The sequence below is a fragment of the Halichoerus grypus genome, chromosome 4 (genome assembly GCF_964656455.1).
Source record: "Halichoerus grypus chromosome 4, mHalGry1.hap1.1, whole genome shotgun sequence".
Taxonomy (NCBI): Eukaryota; Metazoa; Chordata; class Mammalia; order Carnivora; family Phocidae; genus Halichoerus; species Halichoerus grypus.
The window spans coordinates 58,505,053-58,518,454 of record NC_135715.1 but is presented as its reverse complement, the minus strand read 5'-3'; the positions used below and the strand labels follow the sequence as shown (position 1 = coordinate 58,518,454).

General features: G+C 38.0%; 1 protein-coding gene across 14 annotated transcripts in view; it reads left to right on the top strand.

Annotated features, from left to right (window-relative positions):
* The window catches only part of CAB39L (calcium binding protein 39 like), a 110,733-nt gene that overhangs the window by 53,528 nt on the left and 43,803 nt on the right, over positions 1–13,402 (top strand). For all 14 annotated transcript variants that reach the window (XM_036104576.2, XM_036104586.2, XM_036104581.2 and 11 more), the window contains one exon: positions 574–738. In XM_036104576.2, coding sequence (XP_035960469.1) covers positions 574–738 — 165 coding nt within the window. The remainder of the gene's footprint in view (positions 1–573; positions 739–13,402) is intronic.

Below are 13,402 nucleotides of genomic sequence, written 5' to 3'. Positions count from 1 at the left end.
ATTTTTAAGAGTAAAAAAAAAAAAAGAGTAAAATTTATAGTTAATGACTAGATTGGTTAGACTATGTCTGAGTATGTTTTAAAGGAAGAGTGTTTCAGATGAACCATGAGAAATGATGGACTCTGAAAAACAAACTGAGGGTTCTAGAGGGGAGGGGGTTAGGGGGATGGGTTAGCCTGGTGGTGGGTATTAAAGAGGGCACGTTCTGCATGGAGCACTGGGTGTTATACACAAACAATGAATCATGGAACACTACATCAAAAACTAATGATGTAATGGATAGTGATTAATGTAACATAATAATTTTTAAAAAAATGAAAAAAAAATAAAGGAAGAGTGTTTCAATTATATTGACCAAATAGAAATACTAGAGATTTTTTTCTATAAATATATTTTTGCAACATTTTCCAAAATAAACAAAGTAATGTCTGTGAAACAGTTTTTTGTTTGCTTGTAACTGTACAGGGTTCTTTGACCATAAATTAACAGAATCCAAGAAGTGGGGTTTTTTGTTTGTTTATGGCTTGAAAATTTTCATTCCTCTTCACTGTGAGCATATTTTTTGGTCACCAGGCTTCAGAGGAAGTGTCGAAATCACTGCAAGCAATGAAAGAGATTCTGTGCGGCACAAATGACAAGGAGCCCCCCACAGAAGCTGTGGCCCAACTTGCACAAGAGCTCTATAATAGTGGGCTGCTGGTGACCCTGATTGCTGACCTTCAGCTCATAGACTTCGAGGTAAACCCTCTGTAAAAGGATGACACTGCTGCTTTGCAAGTTTAGTGTATACGATCATAAATATTTGACTTTGTTTCTAATATTACTGCTCATCTATTATATATAAACCCAGGATTTTTCTAAAACTTCTCAAACTTCTCTAACAAAGTAAAAAGGTATCTCATGGTTAAGTTTCCTGCATTCAGGTGGCAAGGTTAGTGGCTAATAATAATAATGGTAATAATAAGAAATAACATTGAGTGCTTACTACATGTCCTACAGTGCCAAGCACTCATCTCCTTTCCTTCTTAAAACTACCTATGTGATTGGTACTATATGATTAGCCTCATTTTATAGATGAAGAACCCAAAGGTCAAAGCTATTAAGTAATTTGTGCAGTCACTCAGATACTAAGAGCCTAAGCTGGGATTCAAACTCAGTGTCTCTCAGGCCTGTTCATTTACTAATGATTTCGGAAGTTTGTTGAATGCTAGCAATATAAGATTATTATCTCATTTTGAAAGCAGTTGTACCTAATTTACCTGAATAATAAGTGAACTAAATAAAACAAAAACTTAGAAATATGAGCGGTGAAGAGGTATAGGCGTTTTATTATTTATGGTATATCTGAGAACAGTGGTTTTTCAGTAAACAGCGTGTATGTAAGGCACGTTTGATCATTGGCTGTTTCGGTGATAGAAGTCTTGGTTTTGATTTGTTTGTTGTTTTGTTACTACGGGCATACTAAGTGCTCGGGTTTCCATTGATTCTCAGAGATGGAAGAAAATGCAGATTTCTGAAATAGCTTTTAGTTTTATCACCGGGGAAGTGAAAGGAATACTAATTATGGTGATTACAGCGATTGGACCAAGATAAGGTCAGGGCTCTGGGGATCTGTGGAAATACTAGCCCACAGTTCTCTGGACGGCTTAAATGGGGGAAGATTTTTGGCTGACTGGAGCCAAGGAGGAGGAATGAAGAGCAAGACTGCTCTGGAGATGTGAAGCCAGGTGTGTTGGCTGGACACAAACACCGAGTGGAGGACCCCAGAGGGTCCAGACTTCAACTCATCGTTCCTTTCAGACACACCTGTCTTTTTCTTTCTTTCTTTCCCTCCTTGACCTGTTTTTCCATCTTTGACATTTCTACTCAGTAATCTCTTTGCGTACTTTTCCTCTTACCTGGCTCGCTCACTCTCCCTCCCCGTCTTTTTTTTTTTTTTTTTTTTTTTAAAGATTTTATTTATTTATCTGACAGATAGAGAGACAGCGAGAGAGGGAACACAAGCAGGGGGAGTGGGAGAGGGAGACGCAGGCTTCCCGCTGAGCAGGGAGCCCGATGCGGGACTCGATCCCAGGACCCTGGGATCATGACCTGAGCCGAAGGCAGACGCCTAACGACTGAGCCACCCAGGCGCCCCTCCCTCCCCGTCTTATTCCTTACTTTTTAAACTGGCCATATGTGGAATGAAGTGTAGTTTTATCATTGCATCTGTGTATTTTCGTGTTTCTTTTATTCAGTTTCAAATGAGATATGAACACTTAAAGGAGTTGTGCATGGTGGAAAAATACTTGGGATTAGAATTGTTTAGAGTCCCTGCTGTGCTCTTTGATAGTCAGTAATGTAACCTCTTTGAGACTAACTTTTGTCATCTCTAAAATAGGAAAAGTATGAACTTACAGCACTGTTTTAAATATTAAACTGAATAAAAAAATACATGTTATATAAGAACAGTAAATACATGTGTAGACTATACACAAATGTCTGGTAGTATATTCTCATTTTCCTCCCTTTCTCAAACTAAAGTTAAATGTAAACTGGTTTATTTTTGTTATAACCCTTGACTTTTTTTGTTATTACTTTAATTTTAGATTTAGTTGGTCGGTGACCATAAATGGGAAAAATACTCCCTATTGTTGGATTATGGTATTAAATTTCTATAAATCTCCTATTGTTTTGCACATTTCCCTGAAAGCAGAAATGTATTAAGCTATTATAATCATTAATTAATATGTTAGCTTGAGTTGGTTTATGAGATTAGCCCAATTTGCAGTTGGATGCTGGAAGGAATATGACCAAGGATGGTTATATTTTGAAGAATGAGTCAGGCATGAGATGTCATCGGGTCCAGTGAACTAGGGAAGTCTTGAGCAGCCACAGAGTAGTGTAGGTCCAAGGTGCTATCCAAGAATTAGGGAGATAGGAGTATATCAAGACAGACTTTGGGTACCTTACAACTTTGCTTAGCATTGGCTTAAATAACAAAAGAGGAACAATAAGAAATACTTATGCAAGTTTCCCTTATTTTACATGGATCCTGAAAATAAATAAATTTAGAGAGGAAATTCACTTTAAAGATTATTTTTGAATTAAGACATTCAATTGCCTAAAAGTTGACTTACGTGTTATAAAGTAGAGTGAACTTCTACTCTCTAGAATCCTTGGGGAAAGAAGTATCTTTCTGAATATTTTCATTTTCTATGTAACTAAAGATTAATTCTTCAAATGCAGAAAGACAAATACATTACTTTTGTGGATTACTTTACATTTTCTCTATAAAATACATTATATACTTGCCCCTCTCCAAAATAATATTCTAGATATAATTTTTTACTGTTGACTCACAACTATCATTATGAAGATCTGTTATTGTGGTAATAAAAGAACAGACAGTTCTTTTTTTTTTCTTCAACTTTATTGAAGTATAATTGACCAGACAGTTCTTGACTTTGTTCATTGGATTGATAATAACATGATGCCTAGAACATAGTTATAAATGAACGTGATATGCGTAGATGCGGCTGTCCTTCTCAAGCCCATAAAAAATAGACACTTATAAATACTTCTTAGTTGAATGAATAAATGGAAAGCAGTTAAAATTGAGGAAACTTCAATTGCATTGGCTATATACAATATTTTCAGAAAAGAGGCAGCATTATTAGCATTATTAGCCTACTTGCAGAAATGTGCTATATATCTCTATGGACTGGAGGTCCTAATGGTTAGCCTGCAAGCAGCAACTTTCCATCTCAAGCCTAGAGTATCCATATAAGATAGTGACAACTTGATAAAATTTGTCCTAACTTTAGAGTTCAGTCTAATCACACAGAACTCTGCCCTCCTCATGTCTTGGTTCATAGGTAGAACTGGTACAGCCCCTTCTGAATTGAAAGTATCTTGAGTACTAGGGATCCCGTTTCCCACACCTAGTGCCATGTACACTGGTTGGTTGGTTGAATGAATGAATGAATGTAGGCATGAGAATGAGAGATTGAAGCAGAGGTAAGGAAATTAGACCAAAGGAAGATGTTCTGAACACAGCAATAAGCCACTTTTCTTGAGGAATTAGTAAATTGTTTAGAAGATAATTCAGTAGTGATGATAATCATTCTAGTAAGTGAATAGCCACTCCTGGGGGTTTGTTGGAGAGTACAACAGTTATTTGACTAAAATTTCTGGTATATGTTTATTACAGGAAGAAAAAATTATTATTTAGGGTTGGGCTGTGGCTTTTGCCAGATAACCTAAAAGGATGGAGTATTCCTTGCAGAGAAAAATGAATTTTTGTTTAGAAGATGCCTAGATGGGCTTTTTTTGTTAGTCATAGAGGTTAGGTCTCTAAGCAGTGTCTGGAAGGGAAAGACTGAAAGAGAAGAGCTTAGATTCCCTTTGCAGAACAAAGTAACAGAAATTTGAGAAATGCCCTCTCTCTGGCTAAGATCAGTAGGAGTAGGAAATAGAAGAAAAATAGGAGAAAGTTTTGGAGTGAGGGAAAGAGACTCCAGAACCATGACAGAGGAAGGGGCTTAAGGAGAAAGATGATCAGGAATGCTGACGAACCGGGGCGCTTAGGTGGCTTAGTCGGTTGAGCTTCAGACTCTTGATTTTGGCTCAGGTCATGATCTCAGGGTCCTGGGATGGAGCCCTGAGTCTGGCTCCTTGCTCAGCAGGGAGTCTGCTTATCTCGCTCTCCCTCTGCCCCTCCCCCTACTCAAGCTCTCTCTCTTAAATGAATAAATAAATCTTTTAAAAAAAGAGGAATACTGATAAGCCTTTAATAATAATACGTAGAATTCAATTTGAGATTGTTTCTGCACTGTACTATAATTACTCTTTGTTACCCTTAAACCTTTGATAAAAGAACTATGTACTAATAGTATATGTTAGTGAAGGAGAAGGGGCAGTTTTCTACACTTGGGATAAACAGAATGTTGAGGAAATAACTGGTTGCAGGAGGCAAGACCATGAACAGGCTTGAGAGGAGCTTGGATCAGGGGTTTAGGATCCAGAGCTGACAGCAGTTATGGTGGCCATGGCAGTGGCTTAGACTGGGTAGCAGAAACTGCCTTGGGAGTCTGTGTGACAAATCCATTTCTCCTTCAGGAATCCAGAGCAAAGTGGCCCATCAGGGTGGGGAAAGTACTAGAGGATCCTACTATTATGTGAATAAGGGCTAGTTAGGAGGCAGACCTTTGAGTTAAAATTGTTTAAAAAGGAAATCTTATTACTTAATAGCCATAAATTTTTAATCTAATCCTTTAAACCTTAAAATTGCTGACAGAAAGGAACCACTTCTACATATTTTTATGAAGTTAAAAAAAAAAAAGACTTGTGGCTGAGATTGCAAGTCTTCAGATTTTATGGGCTCAGGATCAAACTCAAGAGTTGTGTTTTTTGAGGTTTGGCCACTATTCAAGACACAGCTTCAGACTCTGATGTTTTGAAACACCATGTGATAAGAGATCAAAGGATGAATTTATTGATGCATTCATTTTAAGGGCAGGTGTGCTTTGCAAAACTAGGGTGGATGCAAAGTCATCTGGTCAGGCTGAATTCGAAAGCAATCCAAAGAAGCAGAGAACTTTCTGCTGTGATAATTTAATCTCTGATTATTATTTCTTGCTACATTTTTAAAAAGTCAGCAAAGTAAGCACTCCAGTATCAGCTTCTCATTTACCCATTTTATGGTCCTAAATTTTTGAAAATTTCTGTCCCTTTTTAAAAATCCTTTTCTGTTCCTTGGCCCTCTTTAAAGTGGTCCTTCACCTTTGGTTTTATTACTGTATTACTGCTTCATGCATTTAACAATTTGAAATGCTTACTATGTGTGTAGGGCATTGATTCTAGTTGGTCTTGAGTCTGGTTGGTTGTTTATATATTTTGCACCCGTCATTAGACAAATTAAGTTACAGAATTTACAGTTACAGGTGAGGAAATACTGTATCATATTAAATGGAATTTTATGTTATCATTACCCTCTTGTCCTCTTAAACTAATGAATATAAACTTTAGAAACATGTATCCTATAAAGGTACATAATTTATAGGTGATATAAAATGGTATTTGGCATCAGGCCCTTAATCAGCAGTGTAACATGTTAATTGGTCGTATTCCCCCTATAAAAATTAAGACAATGACCATTTTAGTTTGACCTTACCATACTTTTTAAGGAATGTAACCTGCCATAAAGATAAAGACTGCTCACGCCATTGTATAATGTACAACATGTTTTATCCCCTCTGCTTTCTGGGGAATGGTACCTCCTTCCCCACCCATGTAGTTACAGTGGGAGCAACCTTTCTGTGCAGCATGACACCCTGCCCACCACACAGCTGATTGGCCTAGTAATAGACATCTCATCAAAGCAGGGCCCGAGTATTCTGCAGGATTCTGGCTAAAACTGAGATAGAACCTCAGTCTCTAATTAGGAGCTAACGATATTCCATAATTTCTGCACCAGTGGTCAGATTTCCTACCATGTAAACTAAAAAAGTAGAGGAAACCAGCCTGCAGAAAAGACAGAAAGAAGAATGAAGATGGGGAGAGAGATAGAGAGGGCCAGGGGGTTTGGAAGGAGCTCTGCGTTGGAATTCTTGCAATGTGTAAATATAATTATACTGAAAAAATTTGAGAGCAACTAATTCTGAGCTAGCCTGTGCTTGGGTTCTCTGAAACTTTCCCAGTATCTGTAAATTAGTTCAGTTTGAATTTTGGTCCCCTGCAAAGCACTCAGCCACGCAGTGAACACTCCTCACCCCCAACCCCTTGCAGACGGCTCTGCATATCTAGTTCTGCTACTGAAATTCAGCACAAACATTTGCCCTACCCACCTCAGCTCTCCCCACCCCTCTTCCACAAGCCAACACATACAGGAGCAGAAGAGAGGGAGGAGAGCAGAGGAGAGAAGTCCATGACTTCAATGGCTACAATTATGTTTCATTTTTTAAAAAATTAAGGTGTAATTTACAAACAGTAACATTAATTGCATCACCCCCAACGTTTTCCCATGCCCCATTGTAATCAGCTCTTTTTCCTACCCTCAGCCTCTGGCAACCACTGATCTATCTTCTGTCCTTGTATAATTTGCCTTAACAAATGTGGAAATGGAATCATGCAAAATGTAGCCTTTTGAGTCTGACTTCTTCCACTTAGCATAATGCATTAGGATTCATTTGTGTTGTTGCTGTGTATCAGGAGTTTATTCCTTTTTATTGCTGAGTAGTATTCCACTGCATGGATGTACCACAGAGCATTTATCTATTCCCCAGTTGGGGGATATTTGGGGAATTTCCAGTTTTGAGCAGTTACAAATAGAACCTCTATAACCATTTATGCACAGTTTGTGTGTGCAAATGTAGGTTTTCATTTCACTTGTGTAAATACCTAGAAGTAGGATAGTTGGGTAGTGTTGGGGTTTTTGTTTGTTTGCTTTTAGCTTTGTTTTTTTTTTTTTTTAATTTTAGCCACTTAAGTGTCAGTGGTATATTGTGGTTTTAATTTGCATTCCCTTAATGACTAATGATGTTGAGCATCTTTTCGTGTGTTTATTTGCCACCATATCTGTTCTTTTGTGAATTGTCTATATAGATCTTTTGCCCTCTTTTTATTTGGTTGTTGAATTTTGAGAATTCTTTATATATCCTATATACAAGTCAATGGCTGCAATTTTAAAATGGGTGTCTTCTTTTGCAATGCTGCTCTCTTTTACTCCCTTATTTGCCTTCTCTCACTTCTTTTTTTTTTTTTTTTTTTAAGATTTTATTTACGTATTTGTCAGAGAGAGAGAGAGAATGAGAGCACAAGCAGGGGGAGCGGCAGACAGAGGGAGAAGCAGGCTCCCTGTGAGCAAGGAGCCTGATGCTGAACTCAATGCGGGACTCAATCCCAGGGCCTGAGCCGAAGGCAGACACTTAACCAACTGAGCCACCAGGCGTCCCTGCCTTCTCTCACTTCTGTTATCAGTGAAGGATGCTCTTTTTCAGTAGTTCCTTCTACTTGCTGTGTCTGCTGTTCATTGCTTCTTTCTTCTGTCTTTTTCTCTTATTTCATTCCAGTTGATACCTCCGTATGTATCATTCATTCTGCAGATGATCGTTGACTATCTCATGTTAGGGCTGACCTTTTTGAATTTGTCAGCTTAATGCAAGTGCTTCTTCAAGTTTGGCATCTGTTCAGTTACATTATATGTAATCTTAGAATTACTGGCTAATATTAGGCATTTTGGGTCATTTCTAGAGGTTGCTTCCTTACCATCAAACACTTTTTTTTTCTTTTGTTTTCTGGCCACTTCTAGATCCAGAACTTGAAATCTAGCACTCTGAGGGTTGCTGAAGACTGATTTTGAAATAGTTAAGGTTTTACTCCAGTTAGGTATAGTGTGATGAATGGATATCTGCAAAAGTTCTGTATTATGGAAGGACCATCATTAATCATCTGGTACCTGTTTAAGTTTTCTCTAATCCTTTCCATTCTGATCCTTTCCTCTGATTTGAGAAGCTATTCCTGGTATCAGAGCTTGTTTTTGTTATCCACAGGGGGCTTCCTTTGCCTTTGCACATTATTTGCTAATGAACCAGAAGAATGTTTTCCTCTGTGTAAAAGTTGGATAGAGTTCTGTGGAGCTTCATTTCTACTGTTCACTGGAATGCTGTATGGAAATGTTCTTGTGGCATTTCACTGGGAAGTATGAAAAACATGCTCTTATGACTTTTCAAAGAGGATTGGTATTGTGCAGGATTACTGCAGAGTCTAGAAAGGTTTGAACAGAACAGATGACTTCCTTCATTTTAAATTTTATTTATATTTACAGTTATACCTCTTATACAAGTATATTGTTTAACATATGTGTAAATGAAATTCATTTAGTATGAAATAGTATGAACATTTTTTGTGTTTTAAAATTATGAGAGCACCTGATCCTAAAGCATCCTTTTAAACTGAAGACTCAGGTCCTAATTTTCTGTTAAAATTTGGATTTTATATAGTGTGTTTTTCTTAAAGGAAGATAAAATTTGCTTTCCCTTGTGTCTGTTTTGTTTTGTTTTGTTTTGTTTTAATCTCTCTCTCTCCCCTTTTTTAAAATTCTTCTTCCTCCCTGGCTCCCTTTCCTTCCTTTCTTCTGAGTTCTTCTCTCTTTTTCTCCCTTATTTCTACCCTTCTCTGTTTCTCTCCATGGAATAAATAAAATGAAAGCAATGGCTAGCCATAGATTTTTCTTGTATTTAATCCTTGCCAACATTTTGATGTTCTTATTTCTGCCAGTTACATATACTATAATTTATGTAACCATGCCTAATTCTGGACATACTGATTATTTCTAACTCTGTATTATCACCACTATGATAAAGATTTCTGTGCCGGTTAAGCATCTGACTCTTGATTTTGGCTGAGATCATGGTCTCAAGGTCATGAGATCAAGACCCACATCAGGCTCTGTGCTGGGCCTGGAGCCTGCTTAGCATTCTCAATCTCCTTCTCCCTCTGTCCCTCCTCTGCTCACACACGCGTGCTCATTCTCTTTGAAAAAAAAGTCTCTGTGTCTGAAACTTTTCTTCCGTATTTAAGATTGTCATTTGGGATTATTTTCTCAGCTAGATTTCCCAATTTGAGATTCTAGGACATCAGTCAGGTATTATTAAATTGCTTTATATCCTCACCAGAAATATATGAGAACCAGCATTGAATTTTATCATTTAAAAAAATTCTGGGACTCTGGACTTAGATAGCACCATAGGAGGCTCCTGAATTTCCCTCCTCCTATGGATAAACAGAATGTACAGTTACACATGCAGGAACTCCCTCTGAGAGAAATCTAGAAATTAGCTGAGTGACTCCTATTCATTGAGCAACTGAGAAAATATCTGCATCAAAATGGGTAGGAAAGGCTGAGACACACTGGCCATAAACCCAACCCCCTGGCATAGCACCATTCAGTTGGGGGGGAACCCCACTGCCCAGCTTCTCTTTGAGGAGCAAAGGGTTTGGACCACATATCTGGTGCCCCAAGTTTTAAGGCTGCCAACTAAGGGATGGTCCCCCAAATCACCTACGTATGAAAGCTAACAGGGCTTGCATTCATGAGTCCCACAGGACTATAGCAAACAAAGGAGCAGTTGTTCATGGGTGCAAGTGCACTTGTTGCAACTATCCCCACCTCCCCCAGGCTAGCACAGAGGAAGCGCGACAAAAACACCCATCTCCCAGTCTTGCCCTGGAAGGGGTTTGATGCGTACTTTACAAGCTACTGTCTGAGGTTCTGGCTTTTCATTAGCATTGCATCTAGTTGCTGGCTACAGTCTCCCCGAAAGAGCTAGGGGGCACTTCCCCTGCTTTCTTCCTCCAGCTTCCTCCAACTGCCTCCAACAAGAAAACCAATAATAAATAATACAGAGAGATCTCATGTACCTTGCCCAGTTTCCCTGATGGCAATATCTTGCAAAACCGTAGCGCAGTGACATGACCAGGATACTGATATTGATAAAGTCAAGATATGGAAATTTCCGTCACCACAAAGATGCCTCCTCTTGCCCTTTTATAGCCGCTTGCCTGTCTTACCCCATCCTCAGCCTCTAGCAACCACAAATTGGTTCTCCTTTCTGCAATCTGAATATAAATGGAACCATATCATGTGTAATCTTTTAAAATTTTTTATTTGAGTTGACACACAATGTTACATCAGTTTCAAGTGTACAACATAGTGATTCCTTAAGTTCATTCATTATGCTGTGCTCACTGCAAATGTAGCTACCATCTGTTCCCATACATCACTATTACGGTATCATTGACTATATTCATGATGCTGTCTTGACTTATTTATTCCATAACTGGAAGCCTAGATCTCCTACTCCCCTTCACCCATTTTACCCAACCCCCACTTTTCTCCCCTCTGGCAACTATCAGTTTGTTCTCTATATGTATAGGTCTAATTTGGCATTTTATTTGCTTATTCATTTGTGGGTTTTTTTGTTTTTGTTTTTTTTTTTTTAGATTCCACATATGAGTAAAATCATGTGGTATTTGTCTTTCACGGTCTGACTTATTTCACTAAGCATAATACTCCTTATGCTCATCCATGTCTCAAATGGCACAGTCTTACCCTTTTTTACATCTGTGTAGCATTCCATTGTATAAATATACCACATCTTCCTTATCCATTTGTCTGTTGATGGACACTTAGGTTATGTAACCTTTTGTTACTGGCATTTTTCACTCAGCGTAATTCCTTAAGATTTGTGAATCCAGGTTGTTGCATGTTTCAAAGTTCATTCCTTTTTATTGCTGAGTCCCTGGTATGGGTATTTAGCCCAGTTTGTTTAACCATTTACCTGTGGAAGGATTTCTAGGTTGTTTCCTGCTTTTGATTATTACAAATAAAGCCACTATGAACATTCATGGCCAGGTTTCATTTCCCTGTGATAAATACCAGGAGTGCAACTGCTAGTATAGTAGTTGCATGTTAAGTTTTTATTTTATTTTATTTTTATTTTTTTTTTTAAAGATTTTATTTATTTATTAGAGAGAGGATGAGCACAAGCAGGGGGAGTGGCAGGCAGAGGGAGAGGGAGAGGCAGGCTCCCCACTGAGCAGGGAGCCCGACGTGGGGCTCCATCTCAGAACCCTGAAATCATGACCTGAGCCGATGGCAGCCGCTTAACCGACTGAGCCACCCCAGGCGCCCTTTATTTTATTTTTTTAAAGATTTATTTATTTACTTCAGAGAGAGAGAGAGCAAGGGGAGGGGCAGAGAGAGAAAACACTCAAGCAGGCTCTACACCCAACACAGTCTGACACGGGGCCTGATCCCAGGACTCTGAGGTCATGACCTAAGCCAAAAACAAGAGTCAGACACTCAAACAACTGAGCCACCCAGGCACCCCACATGTTAAGGTTTTTAAGAAATTGCCAAATTGTTTTCCAGATTAACTATATATGTTAGATCTCCACCAACAAAGTACAAGTGTAGTTTCTTTGAATTTTTGTCAGCATTTGGTATCATTTATTTTAGTCGTTTTGATAGGCATATGTAATAATATCTCCCAGTGATCTTAATTTGCATTTCCCTAATGGCTAATTATGTTGAACATATTTTATGTGCTTGTAGCCGTTTGTAGATCCTCTTTGGTGAAATGTCTCTTCGTGTCTTTTGCCCATTTTCTAATGCGTTTGTATTTTATACTACCAAGTTCAGAGGCTTCTTTATATATTCTAGCACTAGTTTTTTGTCATATATATGGCTTGAAGTATTTTCTCCCCATCTGTAACTTGTCTTTTCATCCTATTAACAAGATCTTTTACAAAAGTGTTGAATTTTGTTGAAGTCCAATTTATTAGTTTTTGTTTTCTAGATTGTGCTTTTAGTGTCAAGTTTAAGAATTATATGCCTAAATCTAGATCCTGAGGATTTTCCTCTATTTTTTTCTGGAAGTTTTATAGTTTTATGTTTTACATTTAAGTCTGTGATCCATTTCAAGCCAGTTGTTGATAAAGTGAATCCTTTAAGAATATTTCTCTATATATTAATTATTTATTATATTATATAATAAATATTTATTATATATTTATATATATTAATTAATATTCTTAATCAGTACTTAGTCCATATTTTATATGGCTAGTAGCTTTAAGATTGAATAATTAATTGAATAATCTTAGTGTTTTCTTTTCATTTTGGGTCCTACTTCTTTTGGTATTAAAAAAGTGCCACATTAATAGGTACATGAGACTCAGTGGTCTAGATTTGTGATAAAGGGTTTATGGATGACTACGCCTCTAAAGTAATAAGTCAGTCAATAAATACTGAATGCCTACTATATATCGGGCCCTGCTACGGGCATTGAAATATGGCTTATCCTTTGGAGCTATCAGTGTGATGAGGGAGTTAGAGACAAAATTCATTTCGGTATACTGTGTTCAGTGTTGGAATCAGTTTAGTATGATGGCTAAGAACCCAGACTCGATTCCATCAGTTTTGGATGGAGTCCTGGCTCTCCCACATCCCACCTGCATAAGGTAACCTCACTCGTCCTTATATAGAATGTACATTATAAGGTTGTTATGAGGATTGGAAAATACATGTAAAGTTCTTACTATAAGTGCCAGGCACAGAGTAAGCACTTAATGTTAGCTGCTATGACCGTGGTGGAGATGAAGGTAGGGGTAGAAAGGGAAGAGGAGGTACTGGTCTATGTAGGCAAAGATGTTGTTGTCACACAGAGAGGGGCAGTTATCTTAGAGGTGAATACTTCTTAACTAAATCTGCAGGATTGAAAGAGGACTTCAATGACCTCCATTTTGACCTGTCTGCACCCTTCAAATTAAGTTCTTTTTTCCAGCTTATCTCTTAACTCAGGCAAAAGACCCCTGCAGGCAACTGAAACTACCCCTCAAGCAAAAAGGTCTGCCCTGA